Here is a 17,966-nt window from a genome sequence, read left to right as displayed (position 1 = left end):
CCAGTTGCCTTCGGAGGGACAGAAGCCACTGCCCTTGTGCAGGGTGGCAGCTCCAACCTCCCTGAAGGAGCAGCTGGTCCCTGCTCCTCCCCAGGGTGAGGGGGTCAGGCTGACATCCCCCTGCCCGGGCCTCTGGGCTTGGGGGAAGGCAGGGGCACACAGGAAAGGAGCCCAGGGGTGACGCTGGCGCAGGTGTCCATCCCTCCTCGCACACCTTACCTTAGGTGCATAAGATAGCAGAGGACCTTGCGGGGTGGGCCAGCACCTGGTGGGTTGTGGGTGGCCACGACGGCCTGTTCCTCCTCCCCAACAGGCACCAGGAAAATGCGATGGCGTAGGAAGGTTATGTGGTTGGCTGGCATGTCCTCAAAGTCATACGTCACCAAGAACATCTTCACCACAGTCTTGTTGGGGTTAAATAAGGTCTAGGGAGCAGAGGGTTAGGAGGTGAGAATGGGAAGGGCACAGGAACAGATCCATAGGGCAGGTCTGGGGCACCTGGGGGCAGCAGCAGCAGGCCCAAGGACCCAGAAAGCCCCATACCAACCCCAAAGGGCTTAGCCTGAGGCCCACAGGTCACTCCTTTCCACCCACCTCCACTCCTGTGCTCCCACTCCATGGTATCCCATCCTCATTCTCCTGCTGAGACCCCATCCCTTCTCATCCACCTCTCCATTCCTTGCATCTCCCATCACCCTGTCTCCCTGCCAGCACACTGGGGACCCCCTGCTCCCCTCCACTGTGCTGCCTTGGTGGCCACGTACCGTCTCTGCACAAGCTTTCTGGCTGCTGCCCTGACAAACAACATAGGACCATTTCTACCCCAGGGGGTTGTCCTGGTTTCAATTGGGATAGAGTTAATTTTTTTCTTAGTAGCTGGTACAGTGCTGTGTTTTGGATTTAGTGTGACAATGTTGGTAACACACTGATGTTTTAGTTGTGGCTAAGTGGCGCTTACTCTAAATCAGGGGCTTTTCAAGTTTCTCATGCTCTGCCAGTGAACAGGTGCACAAGAAGATGGGAGGGAGCAGAGCCAGGACAGCAGATCCAAACTAGTCAAACAGATATTCCATACCATAGAACATCATGTTCAGTATTTAAAGCCAGGGGAAGAAGAAGGTGGGGACAACATTCAGAATTGCGGCATCTGTCTTCCCAAGTAACTGTTACACGTGATGGAGCCCGGCTTCCCTGGAGATGGATGAACACCTGCCTGCCCATGGGAAGCGGTGAATGAATTCCTTGGTTTGCTTTGCTTGCATGCGCGTCTCTTGCTTTACCTATTAAACTGTCTTTACCTCAGCCCACGAGTTTTCTCACTTTTACCCTTCCAATTCTCTCCCCGCTCCCACTGGGGAGGGGGGAGTGAGCAAATAGCTGTGTGGGGCTTAGCTGCTGGCAGGGGTTAAACCATGACAGGGGTAAATGGAGCCCACCTGGCCCCCCTCCCCATGGAACTACTGGATGCCAGGGAACAACTTACCACTTGGATGGTTCCAGCTTTGGGGACACTGTAACCCTTCTTTCCCAAGGCCTCCAAGTCAATCACTCCCTGGGGCAAAACAAACAGCATGTGAGAGAGGGAGAAAGCCCATGGAGAGCCCAGCTGGGACCAAACACGGGGCTGAGAGCCCCCCTCGCTAAGAACGCCTGGCACAAGGTGGCAGGAAGACACCCAGCTCAGTCCATCTCCAGAGCAGGGGATGAACAAGCAGCAACATAGAGGTGAAGCAAAGCAACAGCCATGAATTAGCTGAGCAGCAGACCACCCGTTTATATGCCTGCAAGGGTTGCCTCTTCTTTCCCTCTTTGCTTTTGTGTTAAATACTGCTCCTGGCACAGCTAGTGGTCTCCTCAGGTAGGTGTGCTTGAACCACACTCTCCAGAGAGGAGAAGACCCCCAGGATGCGTGGTGCCTGGGTACAGCCCTCACTTGCCTCCCTCATGGTCCCAGCCCTCCCTTGTCTGCATACCAGGAAAGGCGAGGGCATGCTGTGTTCGGAGATGTCGAAGTAGGTGACATCAACAGGCAGGGTGACGTGCTGGGGGCAGTAGGAGCCACTGGCACCAATCTCTGCTGTGAATCCCTCAATCCTCCCCGATGATGCAAAGCACCCTTTCAAGATGGACTCCTGAGAGAGGAGCAAAATGTTAGGGACCTTCAACCACCAGTCCTACCCCTTGCCTCGAAGCTGCAGGTGAGATCACTCCCACCTCCACTGCAACCACACGTCTGCTTGCCCTCACATGTCCAGAGACCACCCATGACAGGCCCTGGCTGCTCACTCTGAGACAGACCCATCCTGAAGTGGTGGGCTAAAACCAGCCGTCTAACACAGAGAAGCTGCGAGAGCGGCTTGGCTCAGCCCCACAGCAGCCATCTCAGCAAGGTCCAGGGTCCCAGCGCATCACCCAAGGATCTGCTGGCTGAGCCATCCTGCTGGTGGATGGTGGCTATGTGACACAGCCACTGCATGCCAGGCCCTTGGGGACAATCAGCTCAGCCCCACATCAGGGCTCCTGTCAGGTTCAGCTTCTCGTGACTATCACTAGCCCAGCCTGCAGCCCCCAGAACCCACCTCCCGCCCTGGCAGGTGGGCACCATTACCTCAAAGTTGCCCAGCAGAGCATGGCTGACAGTGGTAGTGGCCCAAGGTGCTGCAGAGGACCTGGTGCCCCGCCAGAGCCTGCTCCGGAGATGTCGCCTTTGACAGAGGAGAGAATGTTGGGTGTCAGACTGGACAGCACACAGCCCTGGGCTGCCCATATCCCTGGGGAGGTGGATCCCTCTCCAGGTCCCCCATCCCTTTCTTTGGTGGAGGTTGAACCCACTTAACTAACCCCCAGGTGCAGAAGACACTTCCCCCTCACTGCCCCACAGCCTGGTGTCTTGGTGGAGGGGAGACGGCTGGGGCAGGGCAGTGAAAAGGATTAGACCCAACCTCCTGTGGGGCTGCAGGGTGCTGTGTTGGCTGGGCACCCTGAGCCACCATGCCCATCCCACAGGGCTGCCAGGACACTCACGATTTGAGATGCAGCCCACTCTTCAGCCTCCTCTCAACTGCACTGCAATCCGCAAAGCTCTGGAGGGGACACGAAATCAAGAACCATATTAGGGCAGCAACTAGGGACTGAGCACCCCTGGAAAGTACCATCACCCCTTGCTCTACCCCACAGACCCACGAAGGTCCCAGCAGATTGGACAGGCTCCCACCCATGGAAAGGCATCAGTAGCCTCTGCAGGGGCGGCCAGCATGAGGGCTGGGATCTCTGGTGGGGACATGGAGCTGCCCAAACCCCAGAGTGTCTCTGCTGGAGATGAAGGTGTTGGTATCCAAGCTGAGGGTGCAGCATCAACCTCCCACCTTGCAAAGCAGGTCTTGGGATCAGCCCTAGTGACAAGACACCCCCTAAAAGGGCCATGTACCAACATCCTCTTGCACGTCCCAGGGAGTGGTAACACATACAATGGAGCTCCCTGACCAGCCCAGGAAAAATCCCGTCCCCTGGTGATTCATGCAAGATCCTCGGTAGTGCTGCCAGGCAGAGGGGTGTGCTGCTCACCCCTGCTCACAGCCAGGCTCCTACAGCTGTTGAATGGGAGGGTAAAGCCAGAGCCACACTGCAGCCTCCTTTAAAAGATGTCCCCTTTTCAGGGGTTTTCCCTTCTGGAAGCCACACAAAGGGCAGCAAAACACAAAGGGATGATGGAGCTGGCTGGCATGACCGGGCGGGAAAACCCAGGGAAGCTGCTGGAGGCTTCATTGTGCAAGGGCAGTGCTAGGGTAGCCAGGCTGGGGGACAGTCACCAAAAAGGGCACACAGGCAGGGATGGAGCTGTGCTCCATGGCCGGTGTGTCCCAGCTCCAAGCAGCAAGAAGCCAGGGTAGCTCTGCCATTGGTCCCTGCACCATGGGATGCCCCAGGGAAAGAGAGGAGTGTGCCAGCTCTGGCATAAGCCTGCTGCAGCCTCAGCAGGCAAGGCATGGTGAAGGCAGGGAGCTGGTCAGGAGAGGCAAGTAAGCAGGGAGGAATCACAGGCAGCTCCTGAACTGCCAGGGTGGTTGCAAACCTCAAGAGTCTACCCCATTTCTGGGAGCCTGTGGCACCCTGGGGTCACGCCACAGGCACCTCAGAACTGCAGAAAAGCCAGTGACATCTCTGCACAGAGCACTGGGGCTCCCACTACTTGGCCAGAGCATGGCCAGTTCTGCTTCCTGCCACCAAGCCCTTGCCCTGATGGATATCATGGCCAGGGACCCAAGCGTTCCACACCTCTGCCTTCCTCCCCACCAGGCAGGCAGAGGCCATCTGCTCTTCCCAAGCCTGCTGGTAAGTCTGACTTAGCATGCAGCTGTTACGACACCGAGCGTGGCCCCTCACCATGTGTCCAGCTCTCGCTGTCATGCGGAGGTCGCGTCCTGTCCGAGCAAGGCTCTCCAGGCTAAAGAGCCGGTTGCAAGCAGAGGGTCCAGTGACTACAAGGTGTCAAGAGCTGGTGACAACCTACGGACCATGTGTCCCAGGGCTGGCTGTCAGCTGCTGCCCTGTTCACATCAGTGCTGTGGCACAGAGACCGGACAGGGCATGCTGCCATGACAGACCACATTGCCCACGAGGACAGCCCTAACCTCTGGGTGTCCCCAGGCCATTCCCAGCCTCCACCTGCAAGCAACACTCACCTGGGCCTTGGGAAGCAGGTGATTCCAGAAGGGGGCCCCCTTGGCATCAGTGCTGCGGCAGGCCGTGGCTGCCATGTGGCATGGCAGAACCCTCTTCTTTCTTGCCCATGGGGACAGGCTCTCGTCCTCAGAGTCAGTCACAACATCACCAGCAGGCAGCAGCTTCCTTTTGGCCTTGCAGCTGCTGCTGCTGCTGAGCTGGCTGCTCCCACAGGGCATCTTCTCCAGGGAGCTGAGGTTGCCGGGCTTGGGGCTGAGTGCTGTCTGCGAAGCTGGAGGCTCCCTGCACCCATTGGACACTACTGGCTGCTCCTCTTCTCCACTAGCCCTGCTGTTGTGAGCTGGGCTGCTCCCCGGCTTCTCCTTCCCATCAGAGCCCAACCGGGCTGTTTGTGCAATACTGTGCAAATCAAGATGAAGTAAGTTGTGGCCACTTGCCTGCTCCCCATTTTCTCCATAGTCTGGGTGCTGATCCCCCAATGAGACAGGGCAACTGTCTCTCATGTGCAAAGAACTGCAAGCAATGTGCTGAGGCCAGGAGGAGGAGGAGACATCCTGCAACTTGTCTTCTCTGCTAGCTTTGGGGCTGTGGCTAGGGCTGCCCTCACACCGGTGCTCCACCACTCTCAGCCCACTGTGGGAGAAGTGCTGGGCAGAGCCATACAGGGATAGCTCCTCCACCAGCAGACCATCCTCGAAGGTATCATCATCATCCAGGGAAGCCTGCCCAGGACCTCCATCACACTTGCTATCCACTCCCCTGCCACCCCAGTGAGTTCGTTTGGGATCTCTCCCCCTCTCCAGAGTTCGCTGCTCAGGGTAACTCCTCTTTGCCGCCCGGCTGCCTGCCCGCTGCTCCATGCTTTCAGAGGAGCTGGAGAGATGGGAGAAGATGGAGACCTGGTAAACCTTCTGGCGCTTGATCTCTGTCTTGTAGCCCATGAGGATGCTGTGGTGGGCGCAGTGCTGTGAGGAAGGCTCCAAGGGTGCCTCTCCACTGGGCTGGGACAGGCTGGAGTCCGTGCTGCGCTCCGGGGGCAGGGATGTCTCTGCGTGGATGTGCCTCATGGAGCCTTACTTGCCTGGACTCCAAGCAGAGCCGGAGTCAGAACAGCCCATGCAACAGTGGACAAGGGAAACTGTAAAGTGCCACAGGTCAGGGTGTGAGGACAGGGGGTGGGAGTGGGACCCGGCCTCACTCAGGATGTCTGGGTGAGCTCTCCACTACAGGGTGCGATGCAGCACAGCATCTGGAAAGAAAAAGCAGGAGAACGGAGATTAGCCCTGGATCCTCGTAATTGTCCAGGCTTTTGGCTGCAAGGGGCCTGCCAGGATGCAGGCAGCTGCCTGTACAGTGCCACTCAGACCTCCCTCACGGGAAGAGGAACCAGGCTGGTGTGGCTCTCGGGGGAACCCTGTGGTGACACCCACATGCAGGATCAGCACTTCCCTCCCAGCCTGGGCACGGAGAGGAGTCTCCAGCTGGGCCAGAGACTACTGGGGACAAGTCTGGACAAGTGCAGAAAAGGAGACCTGCCCTCTGCCAGGGACGTGATGTGCTTGTGCTGTTCTGGAGCACAGGAGTCAGGCAAGTCAGACCAGTCGCAGGGGCTCAGGACTGTAATCACCCCTTTAGGCAACAGCAACAAGATCTCCCAGCAGTTGCCAAGAAGATCTGTCCCAGCCACATGCACTGAACGAGGCAGGGCTGGTGCCCTGTGCTGCCAGCCTCATGGCCGGGACAGGACCCTGACCCACCACCACAGCTATCTCTGCCAGCTTGGACCATGGACCTCCACCACCTCAGTTAGCACCTGGGTGGTACCAGAGGCTGCAGAGCCCACCATGGGCTCCTGTACCATCTGCCCTGAGGGCCTGACCACGTCCATGCTGCACGGCACCTCACTTAGGATTTTTCAGCCCAGTTTGAGAGCTGTGGGAATCCTGACCATGAATTTTTCTGGCATGACAAATACTGAAATGGCTGCAAGAGCTCAGAAGATGCAGGAGAAGTCACCAGAGACCAAGAAGCTCCAGAGCCTGACAAATGTGCCCATGCTTGGCAGCTCTGCCCTTTGCCTGTACCTGCAGCTCTGCATGCTCTTGCACAGAAAAGGCTTAGGGGCAGATGAGCAATAGGGGAATTGGTTCTCCAAGTGGGTCAAGGCTATCCGGACAGAGAGGCTGCATGTGGTATTTTGACGTCACTATGATGAGGACAGGAAAGTGGTGGACTGGGTGGTTGAGCCCAGGGATTTTGTTTAAAAGAAGCAATGAAAGGTATTAACCATGCACCAGGACATGCTGGGCACCAATTAGCTGGAAATCAGCTTTGCAGAAAAGGCCCTGGAGGTCCTGGTGGAAACCAAGTTGACCATAAGCCAGCAAATGTGCCCTTGCCACAAAGGATGACAGTGTCCTGGGCTGCATTAGGCACCGTATTGGCAGCAGGTTGAGGGAGGTGATCCTTCCTCTCTGCTCAGCACTGGTGAGGCCACACCTGAGGGCCACGAAGGTAATTAAGGGACCAGAGCATCTCTCCTAGAGAAAAGGCTGGAAAGCTGGAACTGTTCAGTATGGAGAAAAGAAGGCTCAGGGGGATCTTACCAATGTACATAAATACCAGAAGGGAGGGTGCCAAGAAGATGGAGCCAGGCTCCTTCCAGTGGTGTCTAGTGACAGGACAAGAGGCAATGGGCACAAACAGGAGGTTCTGTCTGAACATCAGGAAACTTTTTTTTTTTACCGTGAGAGTGACTGAGCACTGGAACAGGTTACCTAAAGAGGTTGTCTTTGTCCTTGGGGATATTCAAAAGCTGTCTGGACATGGTCCTGGGCAATGGCTCTGGGTGGCCCTGCTTGAGCAGGGGGTTGGACGCAGATGACCTCCAACCTCAACCTCTCTGCATAATCTACCACAACACAGCCTGTCCTGGCTGCCCTCTGCACTCACCCCTCTGCAGCAGAACTCCACTTTGCTCCGGATTAACTTCCCTGTCCCTCAGCAGGCGGTCGTTGGCACAACTAGCTGAAGACACCTGCCAGCCAGGCACCCCCCAGAAGCGACGTGGCTGCCGTGGAATGGCTCCAACCATCACGGTGTGCCCCCGAACCTCTGCACCGTCCTCTACAGCTCTTCGGTTTCCTCAGTGGCTCTGAGGGGAAGGAAAGTAGTAGAGGCAGGGCTGGAGTGATTCAGATGCTTTCTAGAAGAAGGACAGGAGGGTACTGCCTGTGTGGGGTCACACAGGCAGAGCAGACAGCATTGAGGCTCCGCCTCGCCCAACCTCCCAAACCCAAAGGCCACCTCAGGCAATGCTATCACCTTGATTTCCATTTAAACCACAAACACTTTAAGCTATGCTGTGAACTTTCATACCTGGCTTGTATTTTATAACCTTTTTGCATGCCTTCCTGTATGAAACCCTTGCATATGAACAGAACCCCATTTCTTTCTGGTGACCATTTCATGCCTTGCTTTCCATGACACTGCAGATCACCAGCAGCCTCCAGTTAGCTGCTGGTCTCATGTCCACCTCCTGTCCCTTTCACCCACAGCACAAGACACTTTCCAGCCCTATGCCAAGGAGAAGAGCTTGCAATTGTTTTCTTCCAGTAAGAGATGCCCGGCAGGGAAGACAGAAACCAGGAGCCTGACAGCCCTGAGCCATAATGGCCCCCCTACCAGCTTCCCCCAGCCCAAAGACAGCAGTCCTTTCGTGTGCACAGCACTCACCTGCTCAGATATGTCCTTGATGCACAATAGAGATTTACAGATGCAACACAGCTCTTCTGTGGTCACAATCTACCAGCACCACAGCCTCGAAGTCTGGAAGAGGGCAAGGAGGGGCATCAGCTCAGGCAGCAGCTGGTGGTGCGACACCTTCACAGTGGGCAGGAGCCCTTGGGCGCCTACACCCTCAGCCCCCCTGTGGCAGGGGAAGCCCATGAGCTTTACTGGCCCAGGAACCTCCAGGTGAAGGAGGAAACACTACCCATCACTAGGGACCATGACCTCCCCGTGCAGCCCTCAGCCAAGGGCTCACTACAGCAGCTGTCTGGAAGGAAACCACCATCTGTCCCACTGGGCATCCCCACCCAGCAGCAAGCACTTCCCTGAAGGCTGGGAACAACAGGGCCAGGCAGATGAACAAAATCCCTGCAGGGATGCGCAGAAGCACTGAACACCCAAGTGCACCCCCTTTCTGGCACCCTGGTTCAGCAAGTTCTGCATCCCATTGTGTTTCAGGTGGGAAGCCAGCTTCAGCAGGTCACTCACTGTGCTTGCTGCCTGACCTTGCCTGCCCCAGGAAACAGGTTGTGCTTTCATCACATTTCCAGTAAGACTTGTAATAAACAGGCAGTCACAGCCAGTCACCAAGACTCAGCCAGCCCAGAAGCCACCACCAGCAGTGCTGGGAAAGGCCACTGCCAGTGACCAGCCACCAGCCAGAACAGAGACACAATACACCAACGCCCAAGGAGCACTTCCAGCAGGACAAATCAATATCACAGCATAACAAACCTCTGGTCCAAAACCTCAAAAAAGCTCTTTGTAAAGATCAGCTCCGCCTGGTACCCCACATGGGGCCTGTACCAAGGCAGGTAGAAAAGCAAATGAATGTCCACAGCTGTGGGCAGATGCTGAGGTAGTAACACACTGCACTCTCCCTGCCTGGAAGGTTGCTGCTTCCCTCCTCCATCCCTGGAGGAGGTTTGTACCACAACTTGTGTGGCACAGTCAACCACCAGGAAGCAACGTCAGCAACCAGCAGCAAAAGTCAGCATGGTGTGGTGAGAGAAAGCCACATCCCTCCTGCGCGTGTCCATGCCAGGGCAAATAGGCAGTCTCACCTGCATCCTTTCTTTCTGTTTTCCACATCCCTCCGCAGTCACAGCCCTTTGCTCCCCAGCAGAAGCTGCCTTTCAGGGGAATGGGTCCATCACAAGAGGCTGACGCTACAAATCCATCCCAGCTGAGACCTCAACACCAGTCACCAGGTGATGCCAGCACTAGCCAGTACTGCACACGCCTAAGTACAAGGGGCTGCACCACGTTTTGCCAGACCGAACACTGTCAGTTGAAGCATTGTGCTAGGAAATGCCAGGATTCCACAGCCCATTGTAAATGCATCTCTTGGCTGTTTGGCTCTGCCTCCCAGGGCAGTTCCTCCCTGTGAGAGCTCAGCCTCTCACAGCTCCCAGCGGGAGCCCACTGCCACCCTGTGCAGCAAGAGACCAACACAGGGACAAGGGACTCCTGCACTCTAAGCAGGGATGGGGAAACAGCAGGGGGTCACCTCTCCCTTCACCTGCCCTTGAGCCAGGCATCTCCAGAGCCCTACTTCTGGCCACCTGGATGGGTCCAGGTCCTCACCAGCTCAGCTGGGCAGCAGAGGTACCATCCCCTGGATGCAGCACATGGAGTGGGTTGGGGGCTCCATGTGCCCAGACCGAGGGTTTGGCCCCTCCTAAGCCCAAGTGATGGTGATTTTGCCAGTGTTTCCGCTTGTGCTGTTGCTCTGACTCCTAAGACAGGACTCGAAGGGCCTTGCCGGTTGGAGGAAGCCCAGCCAGAACTCCTCCTGCTCTCTGTCCTGCTCCTGCCAAGCTCCCAGCCCCCCCCCTCAATGCTCAGAGGACAGGGGGGGGCCTGTGCTTTTGCCAGCATCTCCCAGCACCTGAGTGCAGAGCTATGCCAGGCACAGCTTTCCTCTCTTCACCCTGCCCATCATGGTCTGGCTTCAACAGCCAAGAACACCCAACTCCAAAGGACCTGCTGGGAGGGACCGTGTCCCAGGCACTGGGGCAAAGACACCGCACTCCCCAGGGACACTGAGCCACCAGACCCTGATACAGGATGACACAGCCAGGCCTGCAGCAGGTCGGGGACTTGGCTTACCTGCTGGTTTCATTCCTATTAGCACATCCAGGGGCAACCCAGGATTAACAAACCATGATCTCAGTCTAGTGGCAACAGAGCAGGGTGGCGGGTGAGGAAGGGTGCCTGGCTGGGCAATGCAGCAGCTGCACCGCACGCCGGGCTGCAGCCTGCAGAAGGAACTGTTGCTGCTTTAACTGCACTGTAGTAGTCAGAAAGAAAGTGGGATAGGTGGGGGGACAGCTCTGCCAGCTGGGGTGGCGGGGGCATCTGTTGCAGGGCAGGATCAGCAGAGCCTTTGGAAAAGGGAGTCTGGCAGGGCTGGCAGTGCAGCGCTGGTGCAAGGGAGAGAGCAAGAGCTGTGCCTGAAGGGGCCACGCTTACCCACTGGGGATCCATGCGGCTCCGCAGAGCAGCACTGCCACTGGGTCAAGGGGACACACAGCCAGTGCACGAGAGGCTTTGGTCTGGGCATCGCTGCCTAGGGCACAATGCCATGCTTGGGGCCTGGCAGGGCCAAGATGCATCCTTGCACCCTTTAAACCACAAAAAAAAACCCAATCCAACCCCAAAGAGGCTTTTGCTGCCTGCCTTCTTCCCTCCTGCTCCCTCTCCTGGGAAGTACTAAAGAGACCTTCACAGCCTCACTGGGGATGAAGCAGGAGCCACACAGCTAGGAAGAAGAAGGGGCGTCATTACAAGATGGCAAATAATCATCCTTGGTAGGACCAGAGCACAAGGCAAGAGAAGCAGCAACATAAACTGCTGGAAACAGACTGCCTGGAGGATAAATCACAGTTCCACTGGTCCTATATGAACCCAAGGAGAAGGAAGGAAATCTAACCAGTGCAAGTGCAACCCTGTGCCAAGGAGCTTCTGGGTTAAGAGCAGAGCTTGAGAAACACCAGCAGGCAGTAAGTTTCCATCACAGCCCTGAAGGACAGCAACATTAGCAGCAATGCTGCCATCAGACAAGGGTTTCTCCACAGGGCATATTACCACTAGGAGAGAGAGGCTGGGGATCTCCTCCAGCACCATCCACTGGAGAAGTGGGAATCCTGGAGAGAAGCTGGTTAAAGAGATGCTAGAGGAGAAAATTTTGCCTGCAGGGAAAGACAACCAGCGTGGATGTGGCTCTGGTACTCCCCTACAATTTAGGCTTGGGGGGAAAGGAGCTTACACATGGTGGAAACAAGGGAGAGGGAGGGAGGCGCGGGGTGCAGAGGGAGGAAACATCCTTGCCCCACTGCAAGGGCAATTGCTGCTCTCGGGGCTCAGGAGGCCTCCTACTGTGCCAGATTTATGCAGCCGCAGAGCCTTGCTATGTGACGGCCCCTGTGCTGATAACAAGAAGGAAGCCCCAGCCCAGAGGGGAAGGATGGGGCAAGAGGCAGTGCCCATGTTAGGAGCACAAGCTCCTAGGAAACACCAGAGACAGCTTCGACAGAGACAGACCCGACACCCCCCTCTGCCCCCAGAACCCATGTGCATGAGGTACTGCTGCCGCTGCTGCACTTGTCCCATCCCGTGGGAGGGGGCACTGATGGGATGCAGAAGCCCCTGGGGACAGACCAGCCCTCTCCGCAGGGCACCCTGCCGGGGCTCCAGGCTGCAGCAGGTGCCTGAGGAGCTATGGTCTGCCCAGCAGCGTGTGGTGCCTCCCCAGACCCACACACAGGTGCCACAGGGACTGAGCCCTTCTGCTCAGCCAAGCCAGGATAACACAATGAAACCTCTCCCACGAGCTCAGGGAGCCAGAGCAGAGCTCCCAGCCCAGGGGCTTACCCCTGCTTCTTCTGACGCCCCGTGTCCTGGCGTGGATCGCCTCCACACACACCTTGTCCGGGTGCCTTGTGTGCAGGCAGCGACGCTGACAATAGCCTGCAGCTGGGAAGGGGGGCTTTCAGGGTCTGCAGGCAGATTCTGCTATGCAACGGCCACCTGTGTACAGCTTTCCCCCACGTCCAATCCCACCCCCCCACCCCACCAGCCTCCCCTCCATGCACGGCTGCCCCTCTCCCCAGGAAAGCGCAGTCAAAGAATGACAAGCAGCTTAAAATCCGGCAGGACAATCAGGCAGCTCTCCAAAGCCAGCAGCACCCCCTGCCCACCCAGCACCAGCAGGCTCAAACCTCAGCGACACAGCCCACGGCCGCCCAGCTCCAGCATTCGACCGGGAGCCCAGGAAACCTGCAGCAGGGAGGGCAGGGAAATCCCATGCAGCAGCCGCTCACGGGGAGGACAGCCCAGGTTGAGGACAGACCTTTGTCTCTGCCTGCCTGTCTCGCTTGCTCGCTGCCGGAGGAAGAAAAGGGGGGCGGTGGGGGACAGCGAGCAAAGATAACACCCCTAGGAGGGATGTCACAGCCACGTTAATCACTTGGAATTCCAGCCAGCACAGACCCGGGCGCCGCAAATATGGGCAGCAAATGGAGATGCTCAAAGCTCTGAAATAATTGGATCCTTTCACAAGAGCCGAGCCCAGAATCCAGCACAGGAATTCAATCCCCGCTGGAAGTCGAGAGATCAAATACAAGGAGAGGCAGGCGCAGCACAAGCAATCCTCAGCCACCGCCGTATCCGGCTCTGCAGCCCCTGGTGCTGCTCTAATCTCAGGTGCCTTCTCAGCGGGAGCAAGGGCGAGGGAGGACCACGGCAGAGAGCCCAAGCCCCCAGTGGAGCCGAGCTGAGGACTGGCCCCTTCCCATCCAACTTACTCCACTTGTGGCAAGGTGCAGAAACGCTGTCAGTGCAAAAGAGGGTTTTGCAGAGGAAACCAGCGGCCTCCAAGCCTTGCTCAGCCGGAGGAACAGCCCACGGAAAGGAGACCCCTGAAGCTGCTAGCTGGCCTCCGCAGCCTTGCGAGGGAGATGCCCGGCCCGGCAGGCTTGCCAGCCCACATCACATTCCCAGTGAGACGCACACACGGCACATGTAGGCTCCTGCTCGGCGCCTCAACGGCAATGAAAAGGCACAGAGGCTTCTGCCAGAAAACAAAGAGGCAGCGGCAGAGCTGGGGGTGGGGAAAACTCTCCGCTGCCCAAGAGGATCCCTGCAGAGGCATCAGGATGCTGCTGGGCTCCACCGCAGCTATGCAGCCCCACAAGCCCCGGTGGCACCCTCTTGCCCGGCACAGGGACTCGGAAGGTGGGCCAGCCCCACTTCCCTCCCTCCCCGAGGCAGCACCGGGTGAGAAGTGCTGGAGGACGCAAGCCAGGCCCAGGACAACAGCTGGCCGCAAGTGGAAAATTCCTCTGGGCTGGCTCCACTTCATAAAAAGCTGTGTCTCTTCACCTCGGGGTAGCTGCTGCGCACCACTGCTCCCGGGGGGAAGGCACAGCCGGCTCGGCGCCCGCAAGCCCCACTGCCAGGGCCGTCCGCGGAGCCCACTGGTGCTGGCCTTGCAGCGGCACGGCAGCCTGGGCAGTCACCCCGGGGTGACAAAGATAGTGCCTGCAGTGAAAGCAAGCCCCTGGCCACCCAGGCACAGGGACATGTTGGCCAGCTCCCTTTCAGTCCTGACCCTCTCCAGGGGCTGTGGCCTGAGGGACAGAGACCTCAGCCACCAGACGACCATGCAGACCGGCTGCTTCACTCCAGACCTTGGTGCCAACTGCAACTGATGGAAAATTTTCCACCGTTGAAGATTACAAAGTCACGTGCCTGTGCAGCCAGTCACAGGGTGGCCGCGAGAAGGCAAATGGGTCCTGGCAGAGGGGCAGGGATCACTTCTGCTCTGTGCTTGCATGACGCCTGGGGTCTCCAGCCATGACCAGGGCACCAACACAGTGCCAAGTTTCAAGCTCAGGAAGGACGTTTATTCAAGGGAGGCATACCCCAGGTCCAAGCAGGACTAGACCCTTACTGTACTAAGCGATGCACCAATGTTAGCATTAACAGTCCTTTTTACCTGATGTCCCAAGAAGAGGAATGATGCCCTGGGGTTGGCGTCTGCATCAGAAGCCCTGCAAACCCTATCTTGACCCATTTAACTCAACCCCAATGGAAAGGCAGTAGCTTACTGGTAACTCCCATTCCATCAGCTCCATGTCCCAGGCTATGTGCTATGGGAAGTGTGATCTAACCATGCGGCGTGAACAGCCCAGCCCACTCTCCATCACTATGAGCCAGGTACGGAAACATGAGCCTCTGACAGGGAGCTCTGGCAGTGGGGTGATGCTTTCCAAGCCCGGAGAAGACAGCACAGCAACCAACAGGTGATGGGAGCCCTTTTGCTCTGTTGTCTCCTCTCTTCTCCCTCCAGTCACCATCACATACAACCACAGTCATCCACAGCCCCACCTTCCCTCCTTACCAAGCCAGTTCCTTCTGCACCCTGATGCCTTGTAGCCATCCACACCGCCTGATCGCAGATGCACAATACTTCACCTTCCCCACAACCTTCACATGGCAGCTGGCCTCTGCATCCCCACAAGTGTGCTCCTGTTGGCTCCCACCCCAACCCCATCCTCCACCACCACCACCAGATCCTGCCTTGCATGTCCTTAGTGTCCCCAGCTCTTTACCTGGGCTATGTTGCCTCCCGATTGCTGCAGCTCATACCATAACTCACCCCAGTCTCCCCTCATCCCTGACTGCCACACACCTACAACCCTGTCAGCCCAAGCCTCCTCACACATACTCCACTGATGAGTCCCTGACAGCCATCTGGGGAGGGCCACAGCAATGTCACCTTTCCCTACCACAGGCATCAAAGCTACGCATGGGAAGAGGGAGCAGGTGAAGTGCCTGCGCTGGGGAGGGCAGCAAGGATTGTGCACGCTGCACTTACTCCATGGGAACTGCCCGTCTCCACCGCAACTCTTGCAATACACTTCCTCTTACCGCAAGAGCCCTCCAAGGGAGGTGCTCGGGCACAGGCACTCTTGCCTCCAGCTCAGCATTACCAAGCTGCAGCCTGCAGATAAAGCTGCTGCAGCTGTGCAGACATTCAGCATCTTTTCCACTCCCTGTGCTAGACATCTGTGTGGCACAGAGGGAGGAGATACCACACACACACACACACACACATGGCCGTGCACACCCACCCAACTCACCCTCTTCCAGCAGCGATTTAAGAAAGTCTCAAGCCTAGCACAGGCCAGAGCAGCAACACAGGCTGGGCAGGGATTCAGGCCATAAGGATGAGTCTTTGTCCACCTTTGATTGTCAAGAGCTGGACACAGCCAGGGCTACTCAGGGAAAGGGGATTTCCACCATGAATTCAATGTCCTGTGCCTTGTCACGGAAAAGTCTCTCTTCTCATGGGACTGAAGATGAGAGAAACATCCTGCTGGCATCAGGAAAAGGGTGTCACAGCTGTCACCTGAACTCTCACGCTGTTGCCTGTAATGGAGGCAAACACACGCACGCACGACCCCCTTTGAAATGAGGGGACACGAGGGAACAGGATGTCTGACTGCAAGTATATCCATACAGAGGGCAGTGGGAGACACAGCCTAGCTCCTATTTCATCCCCTGAAACTGGCAAGCCTCCGTGTCCACACACTCTGAATCACCTGCAGGGTCCCTCCAACAGCAGGGCCCTCTGCCTGGTGCACCTGCCACCCCCTTCACAAGGACCAGGCTCCTGCAGGGCTGGCAGGGCTCCCAGCAGCACACGTGGCTGGGGAATGCCCTTGGGATGGAAGGGGGAATCCACCTGGCACCTAGATGTTGCACGGAGGCAGAGGAAACCAAGGCTCGGCTGGTGCTTCAGGTCAGGAAGAGGCCAGAGAGGACGTGCCCTCAGGGGCATCTGGCAGGTGCAGCCTGCAGGGACTACATGGCACTGGGGCACTGGCACATCAGCATCTTCCCTTTTCACAGAGGCGACAGTGAACAGGGATTGGCTTGAGACGCAGCTGCATCCCCAGACAACGCTTGTGCGCAGGACATGAGCCCCCACGTCAGTCCTTGCAAGACATGAAGGCCCCCACGCACACTCTGCTTGCTGCCACATACATTGCTGCGCTGATTCTGCAGGAGCACACAAAGCTCAGAGACCTCAGAAACCAGCTTCACTATGGCAGCTGGGTCCAAAAGACCTTCAGCCCGGGTGGCAGCTGTGCCGCTGGGGACACAGATGTCCCGCAAGACCTGACCCTCCTAAGGAGATGGAGCCTATGAGGGACCCACGGGCTCTCCATGGACTGCCAGGAACAAGCTCATTCCCGGCCATGCAGTGATTTACCCATGCAGCTGGGAATGGACCCCAGGGGCCTCTTGGCTCAGACCACTGGACCCTGCCGCTCTCAGTGCGCACGGGTGTTGTAATAGGGACATCCAAGTAATGCAAGAGTGCCCAGAGCGGTGTTGAGTCATGAGCAGATGGCCAAGGGAGAGCGCACAGGGCTCTGAGCGAGATGGCAGCCCAGCATCAATAAGCCCAAGGGAGAGGCTGAAAGAAGCAACTTGCGCAGCGATCTGGGGACTAACACAGGCTCATGGGAATGTCCTAGACCTTGAAAACCCACATAAAAAGCACCTGGGAGCTGGACATCCTCCCAGCCTCTGCCAGACAAGGAGGCAGATGTAGCTACTACTGCAGGTCAGCTCTGCCCATGCATCATGGCTACACGCAGCCCTGTTTGCTCTGGTTCATTACTCTTGCAGATGGGATGGGGCAAACACTGAACACCCTTTGAATATTTACACACTGGACACGGGCTTCTGCAGCATCAGGCACCAGGGTCGGAGCTCAGAGATACAATAAATAACAGAGTAAAGTTGTTTCTGAAGACAAGGCTGATAAGGCTGCCAGCAGCCAGCCTTGCAGAAGGACAGGATCAGAAAAAGAGCAGCCATGAGAATAAAAGGCTGGCAAAGAAACAGAAAATACTGGGAGCAAGTAATTCTTTCCAGACAGTCCTTTGGGCTCATCTCAGCCTCCATCTGCTTGGGATGGTCAGGCAGCTGGAGCCTTTAAAAAGGCTACTGGTGACTTCCCCTGCAGTCGCCACTGTCTCTGGGACAGGCACCACAGGGAAGATAAGCCTGGAGCCCTTCCAGCCGGAGGGCTGGGGGCCAGCATCCTCCCCAACGTCCCGACAATGCCAGCACCCCCCTACAGACCATGGCTCTGCACTGCCAGCAGAGCAGGGCGGATGGTTTACACCCCGTGCTTCCCTGCCAACAGGCTTTTTGTGCTTGCGCAGGGAGGGAATAATACAGACCTCTGGAGAGATGCGCTGTCCAGCTAAGATAGGTTGGGGTGAATCAATGAGATGGGAAATGCTTCTAAGGCAGCGCCTCCATCTCCTGGCACCGCTAATACCGTACAGATGAAACGACCAAGCCAGGAAAAGGTGAGGGACAGAACAACGCCCCTAAGCCCTCCGCTGGCCTCCAAGCTGGTCAGTCCAACAGGCTGTAAGATGCTCCATTGCCAAGTGCCCTGAGAA

The 17,966-nt window shown here is 57.2% G+C and overlaps 1 protein-coding gene across 11 annotated transcripts in view; it reads right to left on the bottom strand.

The window, feature by feature from the left end:
• Window positions 1-17,966, bottom strand: part of ATOSB (atos homolog B) — a 42,049-nt gene that overhangs the window by 1,902 nt on the left and 22,181 nt on the right. For 6 of the 11 annotated variants that reach the window (XM_056325153.1, XM_056325154.1, XM_056325156.1 and 3 more), the window contains 7 exons: window positions 7,636-7,837; window positions 4,683-5,932; window positions 3,025-3,083; window positions 2,609-2,705; window positions 1,974-2,132; window positions 1,484-1,552; window positions 220-425 (listed from right to left, as the gene is read on the bottom strand). In XM_056325153.1, the coding sequence (XP_056181128.1) occupies window positions 220-425; window positions 1,484-1,552; window positions 1,974-2,132; window positions 2,609-2,705; window positions 3,025-3,083; window positions 4,683-5,750 (1,658 nt within the window). In that variant the 5' untranslated portion in view covers window positions 5,751-5,932; window positions 7,636-7,837. Of the gene's footprint in view, window positions 1-219; window positions 426-1,483; window positions 1,553-1,973; window positions 2,133-2,608; window positions 2,706-3,024; window positions 3,084-4,682; window positions 5,933-7,635; window positions 7,838-8,418; window positions 8,512-17,966 lie in introns of all 11 variants that reach the window. The other 5 variants (XM_056325155.1, XM_056325158.1, XM_056325161.1 and 2 more) reach the window with 3 other exon arrangements.

This window comes from Falco biarmicus, chromosome Z, assembly GCF_023638135.1.
Source record: "Falco biarmicus isolate bFalBia1 chromosome Z, bFalBia1.pri, whole genome shotgun sequence".
NCBI classification, from domain to species: Eukaryota; Metazoa; Chordata; class Aves; order Falconiformes; family Falconidae; genus Falco; species Falco biarmicus.
Note: the sequence above shows the minus strand (reverse complement) of the source record. Positions and strands in the feature narration are given on the sequence as shown.